This window comes from Lutra lutra, chromosome 1 (assembly GCF_902655055.1).
Source record: "Lutra lutra chromosome 1, mLutLut1.2, whole genome shotgun sequence".
Lineage (NCBI taxonomy): Eukaryota > Metazoa > Chordata > Mammalia > Carnivora > Mustelidae > Lutra > Lutra lutra.
In genome coordinates, this window is record NC_062278.1 from 167284532 (window position 1) to 167303778 (window position 19247).

At 52.8% G+C, this 19247-nt stretch overlaps 1 protein-coding gene across 3 annotated transcripts in view; it reads left to right on the forward strand.

Moving 5' to 3' along the window:
* Positions 1 to 18551, forward strand: part of SLC6A6 (solute carrier family 6 member 6) — an 84294-nt gene extending 65743 nt beyond the window's left edge. For all 3 annotated transcript variants that reach the window (XM_047743794.1, XM_047743789.1, XM_047743780.1), the window contains 6 exons: positions 2302 to 2414; positions 5999 to 6136; positions 7745 to 7847; positions 8428 to 8528; positions 10949 to 11119; positions 13989 to 18551. In XM_047743794.1, coding sequence (XP_047599750.1) covers positions 2302 to 2414; positions 5999 to 6136; positions 7745 to 7847; positions 8428 to 8528; positions 10949 to 11119; positions 13989 to 14129 — 767 coding nt within the window. In that variant the 3' untranslated portion in view covers positions 14130 to 18551. The remainder of the gene's footprint in view (positions 1 to 2301; positions 2415 to 5998; positions 6137 to 7744; positions 7848 to 8427; positions 8529 to 10948; positions 11120 to 13988) is intronic.
* The last annotated feature ends 696 nt before the right edge of the window (positions 18552 to 19247 follow it).

The following is a 19247-nucleotide window of genomic DNA, read 5'->3' on the forward strand; positions in this document are numbered from 1 at the left end:
CTATGTGAGAATGCATCTGAGCTCCTCTGACATTCTCTGCCATCCTTACACCCCCAGTGTTGGCAGGATAAGGGGGGTAAGTCCCCAGCTCAGTTCCACACATCTCTCCACTGCCCCCAGTCCCAGACAGCGTCAGATGCAGCTTTCCAACCCCAAGAGCCCCCAAGAAGCAGGCCGGAGACTGAGGACACAGAGTAATTCTAGAAAGATCCACACCTACTTGGGAGTGTGGCTGTTCCAGTGATGAGGGGGAGACAATTTGCAGCTCCTTTGCATGGCTTTTTCCAGTCGAGGGCCTACAAACCAGTTGGAATTGCCAGGAGCGTGGAGTGAATCTGGTGGTGGGGTATTTATATCTCTCTCTCGATATATAAAATAGATCTTTTTCTGTGGACAACTAGGTATTTTTATATATGTCTGCATCATGGCCCTAAGTTGTTTCCTTCCTCCTGTCCACTTCCAAGACCTTGTCGTTTATTCCCCACAGTGATGTCTGAGCAGCTGACACATCAAGGGTGATGATTTTCTCTAATAAGCTTTTTAACGAGCACCATATTGAGCGAAGTGCATTTGAACCAGATCCTTATTTAGCCGAACAAAGTGCACGCGGCGCGGGCAGGGGCGCATTCTCTGCTCCCCGAGAGGCATGCGTTGGTGCTGGGAGCGGCTGCGTTCCTTCAATGGACTTCTCTCTCTATAGTTCACTGTGCGCTTTTAGAGAAAGATGCTCAGACCCTCTCCCAGAGGCTGGCTTGACAAAGGCAAAACTGAAATACAGAAACGAGTGCGTTGAGAAAACCTCCACCAGGCCCCGGTGGGCGGCAGGGGGGTGGGTGGGGGGCCCCATTTTACATCTGTCTCGCAGTCGGCTGGACAAGAATCCCCACGCACTGAAGCCTGCCCGTGGGCCAGAGCTGCCCTGTAGGGGGCCCCGAGGTACCCATGCGGCTCCTGCCGACTGGGGCTTTGGGGTTGGTACTGGCGCCCCTTCCCTCGCTTCTCACGGGATTTTCTACGGTCGCAGCCTGGGGACGCAAGGTCATGGTCGGGTTTTCCTGAGTCGGCTAGACTCTGGCCGGTAGGAGGGCTTGCCCCTGCTGCCACGGTTGTTGATGCCCTACGGTGTGGTCTCTGGGTCCAGTTTATTTTCAAGTTATTGTTTTTGTTTTTGTTGTTTCCATTCTTAAGCCAGTCCTTGGGTTTCTGATGTCTGCTCTAAATATCCCGCTCTCCAGCCCTTTTTTGTCTTCACGTTTTTTGACTTTTTAAAATTATTATTTTTTTAAGTTGTGGGTTTTACTTTATTTTTTCAGCCCAGGCCCTTTTAGGCCTCCTCCTTTTTGCTGCTTCCTACTGCCTTTTGCGCCTGCAGGCCTCAGTTGTGGTCCCTCCCCTTGGCTTCTCCCCTCAGGCCCGCTGGAGACAGGAGGAGACCTTTCCCTGTGACTCTGGAATGTTTCCAGTCAGAAAGGTGCCCCCTGAGCTGCTGGGGCTCCCGTCTCCCACATCCTGCCTTCTGATCTGCCAGAGGCCCCTCTTTAGAAACCAGAAGCCCTTTCCTAGGGTAGCGGTCTTAGCATCTGAGAATCTGAGCGCAAGAAGGCACCTTGGGGAGGCATTTCTGGGATCCTGTCCCTCACTTCCCAGGTGGGGAAACTGAGGGCCCTGCAGGGGCACGTGGTGATGTAAAGAGGAGGTGGCGGAGGGTCTCCCGAGCCCCAGGCCTGGCCCCATGCACACCTCCCTTCAGGTTTGGGCCTTGGCTCTGGCGTTGCTCAGGTGGGGTGCTCACATGCACCCCTGAGGAGATTTTGGCTCTTCTACAGTGTTTCATCCATTAACTCAGAAGTCGAAACCTCTTTGCAAACGGGGGCTTCAGTAGTTCAGATAACCAGGTCTTTCCCCCTTTGCTTCCTTTCAGCAAATGTTGGTGTGGTTGCTCTGGTGGGGTGGGGGATGGCGGGGCTCCTTTTTCAAGCCAGTAGACTGAGTTCCAGGCTCAGTCCCGTTTCCCGCCTGCAAATGACCAGTGTCTGTCAGATTCTTTGAAGCCACTGGTGTTGCTGCCTAGGAGACAGATGATAAAACGGGGCCCCACCTGAGCCCCAGTGCACCCCATCTGAAAGGGAGGCAGGCCTGGGCTCTTCCCCCCAGGCAGGAATTCAGACCCAACTCCTCCCTGCATTTGGGGTTTGGGACATCGCCTCAGTCCCGAGTGTCTTTGTGTGAGCTCTGGCGCCTGGGCGGCTCAGTCACTGATGTGCCTCCCCCTCTGCCCCTCCCATTTTCTCTTCCCTCTAGGTCCTGGCCTGGCCTTCATTGCATACCCAAAAGCCGTGACCATGATGCCGCTGCCCACGTTTTGGTCCATTCTCTTTTTTATTATGCTTCTCTTGCTTGGACTGGATAGCCAGGTAGGTATGGGTCGAGGGGATGCCCTGTGGAGGGCTGGCCCATGGGGACCGGTGTTCTGGGAAAGTCCCCTTCCCCTTCCAGCCCTCACATCAGACTTAAACCAGCTGAAGTCCGCGAGGCTTCCTCTAGGACCCCGGTTGTGGGGGCTGGAGGGAGTGCCGGGGAACAGGCCTCGGGGCAGCAGGGGGAGGACCTCTGACCCAGAGCTCGAGTGTCTGACCCCAGCCAGGGGGAAACGGACACTTGAAGGGTGTGGTTAAAATGAAGCCCTGGATGGGAGGGAGAAGGACAAGACCGCATGGTGATAATGTGTTTCCACGGAGGGTCCCACGGGGGGCCATGAGTAACGCTGCAGACAGGCAGTTCGGGGCAGGGCCTAACGATAGTTAGGGCCCAGGCCATCCCTGGTTCTCCCAGTGCAGCCAGAGCACCTACTGTTTGGTGAGGCCTGGAGCCCACGAGTTGTTCCCCACGTGGGGAAACTGATCCTCCAGGGCTTAGTGAACAACTAAATGCTGGGGAGCCTCGCTCAGACCTGCCCTGTCCTCTGGCCTCCCAGCTTCTACCCTCCCACGGGAGGACTCCATCTATACCAACTACCCCACATGTGGCTGTTCCCTACATGTCTAATCCCCTCCATCCCATCTATCTGTGGCTCAGGCCTCGGGGGAATGTCAGGGAGAGCCAGCCAGAGGCCAAGTCTGGCTTTGGAGTCACAGTCGCACACCCCCATGCTGCTGTGTGGCATTGGGCACCTTTCCTCCCCTCTCTGAGACTTGGTTTTCTCATCTGGTAAATGGACGTGATTATATTTCCACTGCCTTGTATAAAGTGTGAGGCACAGACAGAGTGAACTCCTGGATACCTTCCCATGGAGATACGTGTGTTCTCCTTGGGGTTGTCTCAAGAGGACAGTTCAGAGCACAGGCGTGGCTCCAGGACAGGGGAGTTAGGATGTGCAGGGCGGGCCGGTAGTATGCCCAGACCAGAACCCTGCAAGCGGTGGGCCAGCATCTGAAAAGCAGGCCTTTTTTAGTCTCTTGGGTGGTCTGGGTCTCCGGCCACTGCCTGGGAAATCATTGGTTAGCTGGGACCACGTGAGAGGTGAGGCCCTCTGCCAGGTCAGGAGAGGGCGTCACTACCCACCCCTGGGCAGCGGCCTCTGCACCGGGGCCCAGGGATGGGTCCTTGTGGACTCAGAACCAGGTAGGAGGACCATCTTAGAAGGTCAGGCAGGGGAGAGGAGGCAGTCTGCCAGCAAGGTCAAGAACAGAGCGAAGGATTTGGCAGGAAGGGGACTCAGGATTAGCAGAGAGAACAGAGTGGAAACATTCAGGAGCCTGAAAACAAAACACTTGTGCAGTTGGTGGTAGGTCTGAGCTGTATGAACAGCGGGAGGACTCCATTAATCATCGCTCATTAATGAGTTTGGCCTTTGGAGGCCCCAAGCAAATGGCTTTTGTAACTTCTTCCAAAGCTCTTAGCGAAAAAACAAAAAGCAAAAACAGAGGTTAATAAGTGACAAAGCATGACATCTCCATGGGCCCCCAGTGGGCCTCTTGGGCTGTGGGAGCTGCTTCCTGAGAGAGGCGGTTTATTCATTAGGTTTTCTCCTTGGGAGGCAGGGGGAGCCTGGCTGGGGATCTGCACCTCTCGGTTAGGCCTCATGGTGGCCAGCAGGCTCAGGGCATCGAGGCCAGCTCTCAAAGCCAGCCACAGTTGGGCGGCTGGGACCTTTTCTGCTCAGAACGCCTTCCCAAGCCAAAGCTCTGTCCCTGTAGCTGGACGCAGCTGTGGCCCTGTTGAGCCCAGAAAACCAAGCCTGAGGAAAGAAGAGCTTGGTCAAAGCCATGCAGAGCTGGTTTAAGGAATGGGCTTGCCCATTAAGCTTCCCTGATCTCATTCACCCCCCTGCCACTGGCCTTACCTTGGAGATCCCCCAAAATAGCTTCCTCCATGGAAGTGCAGAGATCCCCAGGCACCCTCAGGCAGGGGCCTCTTGCTGATGGAGTGTGACCCTTGCATGTGAAGGAAACACCCTCCCAGATGCCTAGCATCTTGGGGGAGCCCTCTTGGGCTTAGCATCCATCGTGCATTGTGTTCTTTCCCCGTGAGATGGAGGAGGGTTGTCGTGTGCCTGGAGGCAGACGTTTGCACAAGAGAGCAACCAGCACAGGGCGGGAGGAGAAGGCTGGTCCATCTCCCCCAGAGCTCACTCAGCCCCTGACTTGGGTTCACAGCAATCACGCAATTGGCAGTTTTTCCTCTCGTGATTTCAGATCTTTCTCAACATCCCTGCTGAGTAGGCAAGATTCCCCCGATTGTACAGGGGAGACGACTGATGCTTGGAGAAATTGGGGTCCCATGACTGTTACGTGAGGGAGGTCTGAAGAAGCCGGTGGAGCAGGGCTGAGGGTTGGGCACGGCTGTCTCCAGAAAGGCAGGGAACTTGGAAATGAGGGGCTTCTGCTGGTCTTGACCCTGACTCACAGTTGACACTGCACCTTCCGGTCTTTAATTTCCCCATCTCAGAAAGGAAAGAACCTTTGTTTCGAGACTCCTTTTGAAGATGGATCTTGGAGCTGGCTTGCTGTAATTCGGTGGCAGTTTAGAGTCAAAACCCCGTTGGCTGACACATCAATCACAGAGGTCAAACCATCAGCCACTTCTCTTTGGGCCCCTTTCAAGAGCCTCTTGCTCATCTTTTCCCTGAATTCCTGGCAACAAAGAATCCTTTTTCCAGCCCCTTTCAGCCATGAAAGGGATTTGCTCCCTGTTTGTAGTCCTTGATCCTCCTGTGATACATCCCAGAGGAGTTAAGTGGTTGGATTTTTCTTGTAGGAATGCTGGGGAAACATCCTTCCCAGATACCTCGCGCAGATGAAAGAACAGAAGGGTCAAGGTTTTAGCTTTGCAGCTTTGAAAGAAATCCGAGGGACAGGCCTGGGAGGGTGTGTTGGTTGGCAGGGAGTTTTGGTTCTAGTCACCAAAACGTAAAGTGTTTCTATGTACCCTTCAGCCCTGAAGCTTCCCCAAAGATAGAGGGAAAGGAAGAGTCCTTGCCCAGGTCAGCAGCCGCAGAAACCCGGAACCCATCCACCGGGCATCGGTCAGACCCATAGCGATACGGGACTGCAGGACCGTTTCATGTTGCTGTTTAAAACTGATAGCTTTCCATGTAATGATACGGATCAGTCTCCAGGTTACATTTTTAGTTGCAAAGATGGAAAGATTTAGAGAGATTCAGAATCATCCTAGCACATTACCATCCTAGCACATTACCCTGGGAGCGCAGGGTTGGGTTCCTGGGTGGGCGGGGGCACAGTGAGCACTTGACTTGCACAGGTGGGCACTGGGATTTTTCGATGAATCCGCAGTCCCCATGTAGCTAAAACCACTGTGTGAATGTTGGGGAAAGTGGGACCAGCAGGCGGGACTCCCCAGGCGGAGCCCACCAGATCAGGTTACTACGTTTGGACTTGACCCCCCAACCTCCAGGCTACTCTGTGTGTGCTGGGGACTCTCCTGAGCAGAGGGGAGGTGCTGGGCACCCGGGGCTCAACCACTGTCTTCTCTTCTGCAGTTTGTTGAAGTCGAAGGACAGGTCACGTCCTTGGTCGATCTTTACCCATCCTTCCTAAGGAAGGGTTTCCGTCGGGAAATCTTCATTGCCTTCGTGTGCAGCATCAGCTACTTGCTGGGGCTGGCGATGGTGACGGAGGTAGGTGGCTTTCTCACCTGGCACAAGGGACCTCCTCATTGTGGGGCTCTTGGCGGCCTACATGCACTTCAAAGACCAGGTCAGGGCTGGACTGACGCCTGTCTGTGGAGGCAGTGGCTGGGTGGGAGCTCGGGGACAGAGGATCTCCTGGCCCCACCCCGCTCAGGGATCCCACCCTGCCGGCGGGAGTGGGGTGGGGGGGGTGGACCTTGGCCTACTTTGTGGGCAGCAGGAGGCAGCTCAGGATCTAGCAATTGACCCAAACTCCCTAGCTCTTTCTCTTGTTTCCATGGCAATGCCATGCCCACCCCCTACCCTCTGTCCCTCCCTCCTTACTTCCCTCCCTCCCACCCAGGAGGCCTGGGGGAGGGGTACTTGAGGTGAAATCTATTTTAATAGCAGTTCTTTTCATCCATGACTGTGCAGTGGCCCTTCTCAGGCCTGGAGGGAGGTGGAGACGTTGGGGGGGTAAATGCAGTCCTGGTAAAAACTTCGGGCAGTGCCCGGGCCTATCTGGGTGACTGGGAGGGTGCTCTGTGCAGAGGGTGGGCCCGGGCCACGAGGAGGATCCATCCAAATGGGAAAAAAGAAGCCGCATGGAAGGAGGCAGGGAGTATCCAAGGCAATAGTGCATCACCTAAGAAGAGGCAGGCCAGAAAGATTCTTGTGCTAAATAACAGAAGCATGGAGGCCTGGCCTAGCCGGCTGGCCCACACACCCTTACCTACCAACTTCCCCACAGTCTCCAGCAAATCACTGCATTTGCCCCATAACTCAATTTGGGTTTCACATCACCACTTTTTCCTACCTGAAATACAAATAATTTTTTTCTAAAAGTGCCTTTAAGGAAAATACACACACACACACACACACACACACACACACACACACGCGCTAAAAGCAGATCACGGGTCACACTGAGCAGCTGGATATCACCAAAGTATTCTTTGCTGGCCCCCATTTTCAGAACCTTCTTTTGGAAGTAGGCTTTAGGAAACCTGTCATTTTTGCAAAGGAAAACGTGTTTTGCTTCTGTGTGTGTGTATGTGTATATTTTAAAGATTTTAACTTCATTAAGGAAAGTGTGGGGCTCGAACTTCTAACCCTGAGATCAAAAGTCACATATTCTACCAACTGAGCCAGCTGGGTGGCCCTGAGAGAGAGAGAGAGAGAGAGAGAGCGTGTGTTTGTGTGTTGTTTGTTTTTTTAATAAGTAATTTTCTTTCTTTTTTTCATTTTAAGATTTTATTTATTTATTTGACACCGAGATTGCAGGTAGGCAGAGAGGCAGGCAGAGGGAGAAGCGGGCTCCCTGCTGAGCAGAGAGCCCGATGTGGGGCTCAGTCCCAGGACCCTGAGATCATGACCTTAGCTGAAGGCAGAGGCTTAACCAACTGAGCCAGCCGGGCACCCCTGAGTATGTGTTTTTAATTAAACTTGTCAAACATGAAGTTGAGCATCTTTGTACATACGTATCTGGTCATTGTGGTCTGTGCCCATTTTTCTCTTGGGTTTTTTATTTCTTAATGATATGTCAAAGCTCTTCATATATTAAGAGAGTTGGATACCAAGTAGCAAAACAACGTTCTCTGGTTCTTTTCTTCACAGGGTGGCATGTATGTGTTTCAACTCTTTGACTACTATGCAGCTAGCGGTGTATGCCTTCTGTGGGTTGCATTCTTTGAATGTTTTGTTATTGCCTGGATATATGGTGAGTACAGATTGCTGTGTATCCTCTCTCAAGTCTTGGCTTTGGGTCTCTGTATTTAGAAGCTTCCAAAACAGAGACTTCTCAGGGGAATTCATTTGGAGGTGAACAGGAAGGCCCTGTCTGGACCTTTCCCCTCCAGGCTGCTCCTTCCCTGCAGAAATAATACCATTGTAGCCGCATATGTATTCTCCCCATGCCGGAGATGCAGGCTGTGACTGTATGTTTTGACAAGCACAGAATTTGGCTGAGCAAGGGTCTCCCTGTGATTTACTGCTCTGGGATCCAGGCGTGGTCCACTTAAACCCTCTTGAGACCTTGGATTGGCCACACCAAAATTTGGGGTTTGTCTAAGTTTGCCTGAAAAATAGAGGATGCCCGGTTACGTTTGAATTTCAGATCATTTTGGATAAACGTCTGTCTGCCACTCTTGGGTCTTAATGGCATCAAGTAGCAGGGACCTAGAGCAGACCCCAGGGCCCCCCCCTCCCCCGACCCACAATGGCCCTTGAGCCCCTGCTGTGCAATTCAGATGCTAGTATTGGACTTGGTGTCACCATCTGTCTACCTCTGTCTCTCCTAGGCAGCGATAACCTTTATGACGGTATTGAGGATATGATTGGCTATCGGCCTGGTCCCTGGATGAAGTACAGCTGGGCCGTGGTCACTCCAGTTCTCTGTGTTGTGAGTTCTGCCCTGCCCGGCTGTGGGTGCTAGCCTTTTCTCCTTGGGGCTTGACGTTCTCACCTGCTAACCCATCTCAGCACCTGCTAAGTGCTGGCCTAGAACAAGCCCGGCGATGCCTCTGTCTGGGAGAGGTGGGGCCGCAGGCTGCTCCCAAAAGTTACGCTGAGATGAGTTTTGAAGGATAAGTAAGACCTGGTGAGGAAGAGAAGAAAGGAAGGGCATTCCTGGCAGAGGAACCAGCACATGCAAAGGCAAGGCATTCTGAAGGAGGAAGGTGTATGGGCTCGTGTTGAGAAATTCAGGGGGTCCACAACAGAACACATAAGCTTTGCCCAAGCCCTTCTGGAACTCAGTGAGCACAGTTTGGGTCACTGATTAAGTTGAGGGGCCTTTGGGGCTATCAAATGGGGACAGGTCATAGATGTTGAAAATGAGGTATTTCCACAGTGGGGTGGGGGTCAGAGGAAGTCCCAGCAGAGAGATGCTGTAGACTGTCCCAAGAACAAGGAAGCTTCGTACTGGCCCCGGACCCAAAGGCGGTGATATGCCGCATTCCTCTTCCCACCAGGGTTCTGTTGCCCGCCGTCTTGGAATGTAGCTTTGAGCTTATGCAGGCACCCCACTTCAAACTCCCACTCAGGCTCTGGCCAAAGAGAAGTCCTCTGCTTCCCAGTCATTAATTGAAACCAGTTGGGAGCTTTGGAGTGAACCTCAGGGGAAGACATCTCCCACTCCATTCTCGGCTCATACCGTGGGGAGTGCAAATGGCAGAAATGGTCCTTGCATTTAGGAACTAGGTGCTGAGAGGTGAATGGATCCTCCTCTCAGTGACCCACTCCCAGGCCAGAATAAATCCACACTGCCCTTAACTCACCGTGTGGGACCTTAAGCAAATCCCTTACCTCTCAGGGCCCCGGTTTACCATGTCATAAAGCAAGGACTCTGCAGTGGGAGGTGAGTGGCTGCTGTGGTCTTCTCATCCGAGGTGTGTATCCTCCCCACAAAATTCAGGAAACGGTAGCAGCCAGGAACCACAATAGGCGAGTTATTGATATAGATGAGTTTAGTTGGGTTCAAAGCCTGTGTTCTTATCCTCACTTGACACTGATTTGTCAGAAACTCCTCTCAACTACTCTGACCATCAGTTTCTTCTCTTTTCCTCCCCAAGGAGTTGGATAGATCAGAGGTAGCCTGCATTCCCAGGTGGTAGGATAAGGTCACCCTGGTGGAAAGAGGAATATGAATGGGCAGGTAACAAGCTTCCTGGTGCTGGAAGAGCCTAGAGCAGCCCTCTTCTGACCCTCTTCCTTGTCTAACCTACACCTTACCCTTAGGGACAGGAACAACAGGGCCAGGCATACAGTAGAGGCCTAGTGGAAGACATCTGCAGCCTAATGCTCTCCCTTCCTTCCTCGCTAATTCTGATTTCTCTAGATTGTTTTCCCGTTAACCCATAGATACTACATACTAGTATCTAACCCATAGATAATAGATACTAGTAAAGATTTAAATCGTGTTTACACTGTGGGTAACTCTAAGACAACTCTGGGTTATGCACTGAGATGCTGGAATTCTGACAAGAAGCAGAAGTCCTGGGCCTTCCCAGCCAGCCTTATGTGCTCTTGTCAGGGAAATGTGGACTTGGCACAGGCTTTTGGGCTCAGAGCTCACTGTACTCCACCATTCATGGATGCTGACGGCCATTGGCCTTTGGCATGGGCTTGGGGCTCGACACCCAACTAGGCAAGGCCCAGATCCCCACCTGGTCCAAGGAGGCTAGGTCTGGAGGTCAGGGATGGAGATGGGTGGGTAGTGGCAGGGGAGGGGAGGAAAGACTTAACAGCCATGCAGCTAGCATTTATTGTGCGCCTAGAGCTGCCCCAGGTGTAAGAGAAGAAGACTGACTCAGTTGGGTGGGGGAGTGTGTGCTGAAGAGGTAATAACCACATCCTTCCTGGGAAGGGAGAGAGAGGGCACCTGACTACTTCTGGGCAGGGCCTCGGCAAGTAAGGCAGGACCACGAGAGCTAAATTAGGATGAGAAGAGGACGGGTGAAGGGATCCAGTCAGAGAACAGCCTGTTCTAAGGCGCTGGCTTAAGGAGCTGGAAGGATTTCACGGTAGCTGGAGTAAGGATATGGGAGGAAGGGGTAGTGGGTAGGTAAGGGGTGAAGGGGCATGGCTCTTGGCTGATGTTGCTGGCCAGGCTGAGTAGTTTGGACAGCATCCTGAAGGCACTGGGAAGTCACAGAAGGGTCCTGAGCAGGGAAACGACTTGATCAGATTTGCCCTAGATGGGGGTGGGGGGAGGGTCCTCAGCAGAGTAGAAAAGGGTGTGAGGCCCCTCTGGTGGGGCCTGCCATGGTCCCCGAAGCTCTCTGTCCCCGGATCCCTCCTGACTGTGCTATCTCTCCACAGGGATGTTTTATCTTCTCTCTCGTCAAGTACATCCCCCTGACCTACAACAAAGTCTATGTGTACCCCACCTGGGCCATCGGGCTAGGCTGGAGTCTGGCCCTGTCCTCCATGATGTGTGTCCCCTTGGTCATGGTCATCCGCCTCTGCCAGACGGAAGGGCCATTTCTTGTGGTGAGCCCCAAGGGCTGAGGCTGGATGTGGGGGGTGCGGGAGGGCAGGGCGGTTGGGAAGGTGAAAGCCAGCTACGGGCTGTTGGCTGTCAGTTTGCTGTGTGACCTTGGGCACACTGCTGCCCTCTCTGGGTCCTGCACCCCTTGCCTGCCCCATGGAGCAATTGAGATTGTGGGCAGGCCTGTGGGGGAACGGGGACAAAGAACAGTTCATGGGGACAGAGGCTCTGCGGTGATATTCAGAGCAGGGCTGTGGGCAGGAGGAGGAATTTGTCAGGCAGAGAATGAGATGTGGAAGGCCACGATGCCATGTAACAGCCTTTGGCCGCAGTGACGTGTCTGGGGGTGGGGGTGGGCGATGGCGCTGGACAGGTGACCACAGGTTTGCGTGCCAAACTTGGAGCTAAGGCTTCATCCTAGGGCCATGTCACTAAAGCCATGATAGGAGACAAGGAGCCAGGAAGGAACCTCCACCCAGAGGCCTTCTCTTACCCTGAAGCCAAGTTTTGAATAAGCCCAACTCATGCTGGTGTCCCCTTCCTCACATCTGTGGCCCTGTCTGCTGCCAGAGACAGAGCCTCAGGCCCCCAGGTCCCTGTGCCTACCAGTCTCCCACCCCGAGGCCCCCTCGTTACCACCAACCCCTCAGAAATGTCTCCCAACAATACTGCAGATTCCAGGCTATGGCAAAAGCTGGGGCTCTTTCCAAGAAATCCTTTTCTTAGAATCTCCGTTAACCTTTGGGTTTGGGCCAGCTCCAAGACTACACTGTTTTGTTCTGGGCTGTTTTTATTGTTATTCTCTTAAAAATCTGGAGCCAGGATGTCCTGGGGCCCGGGCTCCCCCTTGGGCTGGGCCAGTTTCCTTGTGGGCAGGGGAATGGCCTGGAGGTGGTGGTGGTGGGGAGAGAGGGGTGGCCCCGGGCAGACAGGGAGCTGCCTGCCCTAGACAGAGGAAGTAGGTGGGGGTGTGCATGGGAGGAAAACAGGCCATGAAGCTGGGGTCTGTCTGAGCCAGGATAGCCCTGGGGCCCTTGGGGGGTTCCTGCAGCATCCACCCGTTGTAATTTCTCAGAGGACACAGGAAAGGACCACAGTGTTTAGCCAGAATACTGGTAGGCCCTGTGATTTGTTAAAATCCTGAACTATTGGGTCTGGGGAATGGCCCTGAGCCCTCCACTCGGTGGGAATTTCCAGAATGTCCCTACTACCCAGAAACTAGAGAGGTGATGGGGCACAGCAGAGGGTCTTGGATGTCTGTTCTGATTGATCAGTGCCCGCAGCAGTCGCATTATTTCAACCGTGGGGTGATGCGGGGGGACACCTGACGCTAATTTGTGTCCCTTCAAAGCCTAGTTTTAAAATAGTGTTCCATCCCAAGTTTAGAGGTTTGATGAGAGTGGGGTTTGTGCAGAGGAAGGAGGAGGGTGTGGGTGAGGCCGCCACCCAAACTTGCATCTACAAACCAGCTGGACAACCCAAGCCCCCTGCCCTAAAGGCATAGGAGCCACCGTCAATCTGTTTGCGATGGGCCACTCAACCTGTCTCCCGTCTGTGCTTCCAGCCATGAGCGTCTCTCTGGGCTGGGTGTGCAAACCCAGAGCTCTGTCCTGGGATGACTCCAGGTCCATCTGCTTCTTGTCCCGTCTTCTGGGCATGCACCTGTGCAGAGAGGTGGTGTGATGGAAGGGAGCCGAACCCGGCTCTCTGGTTGCCCTTTCCATCCTTTGCCCTTTTTCTGGGGCCTCCAGGCCGGGTTCCCCCAGGACCGGCAGGGAACCCAGGCGAGGGAAGCCCTCAGGCAGGGCTAGAAGGGCCCTGGAGAAGGTGATTCCAGAGCTGCAGCAGACAGCCAGGCCTCCACTGTGGCCTGTTGTTATGAAGAGGGAATGTGTGACCCTGGGCTTTCCAGATCTTGCAAGTTTTTAAGAGCAGATGGCAATCTGGATTTTCCAAGTGAGATAACAGTAGCTTTTAATAAGCAGCTTTAAAAATGATAATATACTTAAATGGAATGTAAATGCCTAGTAGGAAGTAAGGCGGCTCCTTCTTCACAACTGCTTCCAGCTGAAAGTCTCTGAATGGACACTTGCCGGGAGGGGAGCTGGGAGTCAGGAGCCCTGAGTTCCAGTCCTGATTCCACTGTTGGCTTCCTGGGATACGTATCCTGAGAAGGTCTTGGCCTCCCTGGGTCCATGATCCGGCAATGAGCCAGGGAGGACAAAACTCACCGTGCCCAGAAGTGGTGGGATGATTGTCACACAGTCCGATCTCTGGCTCCTTCCTCTTTGTCAGAAGATGCAGCTCTGACATGGGCAGTGGTCTCCCAGCTCCCAGTAGGGAGAACCGGGTACCCACCGGGGTGGCGGCGGTGGTGGGGGGAACCCTAGTGAAAGAAGGCGGGAAATGGAGTTGGCAGGCGGCCAAGGAGTTTAGAGTTTCTCCTTGGGGAAGGTGGGAGCCATATGAGAGGCTCAACACAGCTCTCCAGCCTCTGGCCTACGAATGGCAGAAACTCGGGCTGCCTTGCAAGTCTGAGAAGTCAGGGGATGGGAATTACAAGGAGGCATATTTCAACTTCATGGGAGAAAGAAGTCAGAGCTGGGAGGTGTGAATTCCCTGTCCCTGAGGTGTGCAAGCAGGGGATTGGCCAGGGAAGCTGCTGACAGGAATTCTGCCCTGATTCAAGGCCCGGAGGGACCTTAGAAGCACCTTAGTTCAACTCCTTCGTTTGCCGGTAGATGTTGTGGGGGTCTACTAGTTTGTCCAAAGCCAAACAACCCACAGGTGGGACTCAGAGGCGGGAGGGGGCAGAGAGGGGAAGCTGGCTGCCTGACTTACCTCTCTGCTTCTGTCTCCTTCCTTCTCCAGAGACTCAAGTACCTGCTGACCCCAAGGGAACCCAACCGCTGGGCCGTGGAGCGTGAGGGGGCTACGCCCTACAGCTCCCGCCTGGCCGTGAATGGCGCTCTCATGAAGCCCACCCACATCATAGTAGAGACCATGATGTGAGCTGTTGGGCGGCCGGGCTGCTTCCCTGCTGTTTACTAACATTAGATTCTCATAGGACCAGGTTTACAGAGCTTTCTATTTGCACTAGGATTGTTTTTTTTTAATTGTCACAGAAAATGTTACTCTGTGTGTGTGTGTGTGTGTGTGTGCGCGCGCGCGCGCGTGCATATGGGTGTGGGTGTGGTATTGTGCGTGTGCGTATTTTTGTTTTGATTTGGAGATATTTTGTACAAAAAGAAAACCCACCGGCAGATGTCCGGGGCGAGGCAGAGCTTTCATACTGAATTAGATGTATTTTATGGGAACTTGGTAAATTTTTCTTTGTATTTTTTTTTAAACATATAATTATATATACATTTAGAGATTGTCACACTCTTTTACCACTTGAATGGATCTTCTTGCCAGCAATAGATCTCGTTTTCAAAAGCAATTCTTCGGTGCTTGCGTAGCTGGCAGAAAGTTCTGCCCCCAGAAACACAGGGTGGAATTTTCCTGGACAGTAGCCCCATTTTTAAAGGTGTAGTACCTTCCCAGCCTGGTTCAAATAGAAGCATACAGCTGGGGAGGGGGAGGCTCCTTGAGCTGGCCAGACCCAGAGGGGCTGGAGGAAGAAGGGCCACGAGAAGATGCTTCATTACACTTGTCTTAGCAAAGAAGAGAGATGCTAAAATAATGAATCAACCCCTCAGATGAAGGGACTGACTTAAAGCAGACAGATGGGGCCACACAGAGAGTCAGATTCTCTAGAAACCGTTGCACCAGGAGCAAAATCCCACCTAATACTTTTGAAATCAAGGGTGGATAATCAGAAGGACTGTCAGAGGGAGTGTCAGGACCATTTGTCCAGTGGGGAGCGGCAAGAGCCCCCGGGAGGGCTGGTGAGGCTGGCGCCCGGACATTCAGGAGCCTTCAGGAGGCTGACCGCTCAGCTGCTGCCCAGAGCATCCTGGTAGAGGTCTGAGACCAGCCCAGCAGGACCCAGCGGTCTTGGGGCTCCAGACCTCACACTGATGGGTCTGTTGCATTTTAATGCAGGTTCTGGCCGTTCTCCAGCTGACCTCTCTCGCAGCTGCGTGTAGGAGAGAAGCATGATGTATTCGGTGAGGGACGAGGGGTGAGCCAGTGGACCAAAGGGTGTGGGCCCAGGCATTCAGAGAGGCCTGGTATCAGGGAGGGCTGCTTTTCTTTCCTCATCTCTCCCCCCTCAGCTCTGTCCTCATGTCCGAGAGGCTGGGAGACTCCTGACAAGCTCACCACCCAGGGCTGCCCCAGCTCCTAGCTGGGAGTGCCAAGAGTGCTTTTGGAGACTCCCTGAATCTTAGATTTGGGCAAAGTGCTCCCAAGCCCTCCTCCGCATTCAGGCACAAGAGCGGCCCTTGGTGTTGACTTGGGAGATGGCAAAGCTCTTCACATCATGACTCCTGCAGTAGCCAGTGTTAGAAGTGCACTCTGGGGGGAGCGAGGAGAGGAGGTGAGGGAGCATTTTCTAGAAAGATGGGATTGTTCGGGGGGCCGGCACCCCAGAACTGGTTTGACCAAGAGCCCTATTGAGAGTGGCATCCCTCTCTGAACCAGGAGAGGAGGTATTGCACCTTTAAAATGCTGAGACGGATACGTCTCCCCTGAAGCCCCCATTTGGACCTAAACTGTGCCATTTGAACTGTCACTTTCAAGTTAAGAGTCTAAACTTAAACTGAAACATTGTCACGCACAAATGACGGTGACTGCCTCATGGGGTGTGGGGAGTGAAGTCCAGCTCGGGTTTGGGTTCTCTGAATCCTGGAACCCTCTCCCCAAATTCGGAAGGGGAGGAGCCTCCGGTGTCCCCCGTCCCAAGGGGCAGAGGCAGTCCTGAACCTTTTTTCTTTGGCAAGCATTCACATTTCACTGTTTCCAAAGCATATACTCTGCCAAACAATACCCAGTTCTATTCCAAACTGTTAAGAATTCTGTGTTCCTGTTTTTCTATGTATTTATGGTTGCCGCTGTGTCTGATTTGATTTTTGTTGTTGTTGTTTCCTAATTTTACTGAGTAGCAATGTGACCTGTTTTTCTTTGTCTCATGGAACTTAGTAAACTAACCACTGTTGACGATTGGGGACAGGTGATGTGTGGGGATCTGGGGGGCTTGGCAAGCTCTGGCTGCCCAGGCATTTGTGGTTATTTCAGGCTACAACATCTCCCTTCCAGTGAAAAGCTCCAGTATTTTGGGTTGGTAGGCAAATTGCAACATTCTGGAAATGGCCTGAGAAAGGCCTCTTCCAAGATTCGAAGACCAAATTCTAGACCAAAGAAACATGCAGACCAAGTCCCCAGGCCCCGCCTGGAAGGAAGGTCAGCCACTTTCCCCAAGCCCCTTCCTCGACAATCTCCCAATGCACCTGTCTCCAATCGGCCCCTCTTGTCTACTCCCCTAGCCCTTGTGTATCTGCAGAACTTGGCTCTGTGAGTACAAGGTGTAATGATGCGTGACTTTTATATGTCTCCACATAAAGGAAACTTGTCATTGGAGCTCATGACTCTGGTCCTCCTGTCTCTGGAGAACGGGTGTTCCGCCCACTCTCTGCCTTGGGATGGGTCAGAAATTCCGGTGCCCCCACGTAGCGCAGTCTTGGCCTGCTCTGAGAAGGGGATGCAAGGGAGATGGTTAAAGGACTTTTTGAGGATGCAGGAATGGGGAAGGGGCTCTAGATAAATCTCACCCAGGGAGATGGTTCTTTGAGCCTGGCAGGGGCCATGTCGGTCCCTCCAGTGGACCGCCCTGCGTGAGCAGTGCCGCCCCAGTCGGCACCCTTGTAAAATGGGGGAAATGAGGCCCAGAGTGAGCAAGAGACAAGGCACAGTGAGCAGGGACTGGAACCAGACTGTCTCCAGTCAGTTCCAGTGGCAGGTTCTCCAAGGAGGGGGAGGTGTGGTGAGTGGTGAGTGCAGCTCCCCAGAGTTCTCCCTGAAGACCAAAGACGAGCCTTTATGAAAAAGGAAAGCGCTCTGTCCTCCAGCATTCAGGGACGAGGAGAGCAGCACCCCCACCCTCTCACCATCCTCGGGCCACCCAGACCTCCTGCTGCGGCTCTGTGGGAGAGGTGGCCACCCGCCATCCAGCAGGAGAGGCAGCACCCTTTCACCCTGGCCCTGCACCCAACAGCCCTCGAAGCTAGGAATTGAGATCCTGATTGCATGTGAGGAAACTGAGGCCCAGTGAAGCCACCCAGTGGGTGTACAAGAGGCAGAATCCCTTAGGCGAGATTGAGCCTGAGGGCATGCACGACATTCCCAGGCAGCAAGAAGTGGTCCTGGAGGATTTCTGGGCGATACACAGCCCCGTCTCTGGACCTCTGTGCCCTCATTCTCACTCTAGATCCCCAGTGCACTCCCCTCAGACAAGGTGCTGAAGCACTAGGGGAGTTAGCCAACCTCAGCCTAGCATGGGGTGATCTGTGTTTCCCAGCTGCCACCACACAGAGGTCCAGAGCCCAACCAGCATCTCCCCAACACTGCTCTTCTGAATGGGGCAATGCTCTGGGCAGCCAGTGCTTAAGGCAGAGGTGCCTCCCTTCCCCCAAGCCTCAGACACAGGCCAGGAAGGATCCGAGAGAACCATCGAGGTCCCATGAGGTCGCATCTGCCCCTGAGACCCAGTGTCAGGCAGCCCCAGGCTGGGCTGTCCATGTGGATCCTGTAAATAGCACTGTGCACAAATTCAACAAGCACGAACCAAACCACATCCCAAATACCAAACTCAGAGAGGGGCAGGAACACCCCGGAAGCCAGAGAATCGCATTTCCCTCACCCCCAGTACCCTGTTAATGCCTGGCCCTCAGAATGCTCTTGTTTTAATAGGAAGCTGTGCTTCATTGTTCTTCTGTGGGTGTCACTACAGACATGTTCTGACAGTTCCCCGAGGGATGGAGCATCTTGTTATATATCCGGCTTCAAACTGAGATGTTGGCTCCATTTCTTTCTTTCTCCTCCCCAACCCCACCCCCAATTAATTTTCGAATCCCTAGCAACTGTGACTCTGTATTTAGCACAAGAGAAAGCTGAGAACGTGGGTCTTGCCTCCTTCCAGAAATATGTCTGGCTCATCAGGACTTTTTTTTAAAACTTCAAAATATTTTTAAGATATTTTAAACTTTTGTAAAAAAAAAAAAAAAAAAAAACCAACCAACGAGACTCTTCTGAGGAGGAACATTTGTATCCGAATAAGATCCTTGATGTGTAATTCAGTCTTGCAATATACAAGCTTTTGTGTATAAATGTTTTATGATATGAATCCCTGTATTTTGCAGGGCTTTCCTTTTTCCTCTTTTGCTTTTTAGATAAATATGTATATTGATATTTTAAATTCATCTTTGCTTTTTTTTAGAGGAGTTTGTAATCACCTTATAACATGAAAATAAACATTTCCTTTTTAAAATCCAACACGTGTGCGTTCTGTTTTGATGAGGCTGTCAGGAGGGAGGACACTCAGGACCCCAGAAAATAAGTGGTTGGCACGGATGTCCTCTGCTTTGGGAATCATGTACCCAGCCCACTGTTAATAGACTAGGGCTTAACCTCAAGGGGGTCACAGGGCAGGTGATTTTACTGATGAGTGTGGGCACCTTCAGGGAAGCCTGCTGGGTCCTTTCCCCAACTTCCTGAATGAACAAAAAAAAGATCTCCCAGTAACTCATTATTTATAGACGGTATTAGAATAGAATACCCCTCCCCCAGCTCTTTTGCTGGCTGTTGGCCTTTCTGATGGACTCTGTCCACCTTCCTCCTCCTGATGTGCCTTGGCCATATAATTTTGTCAAACTGTAGCTCCATCCTTGACTCCCTGTGACTCAGGGCAAGTTACTTAACCTCTGTGCCTCCTTTCATCACCTGGAACATTGGGATGATAACAGAGCCACCTCCAAAGGCTGTCGGAGGATCCACAGGATTCTCAAAAAGCACGCAGGAACATGCCTGCATGCAGCTGGTGTGAGGGCCAGACTGTCACTCTCCAATGACACCGCCCTCCTGTTTTGGAAGGGCCTAAACCTGTTGCCCAGCTCTAGGAGGAGGAGCCGTGCCCTGTGTGCAACTCGCTTTTGGCTTCCCTAGCCCAGAGGCATCATTGCACTCAGTGTA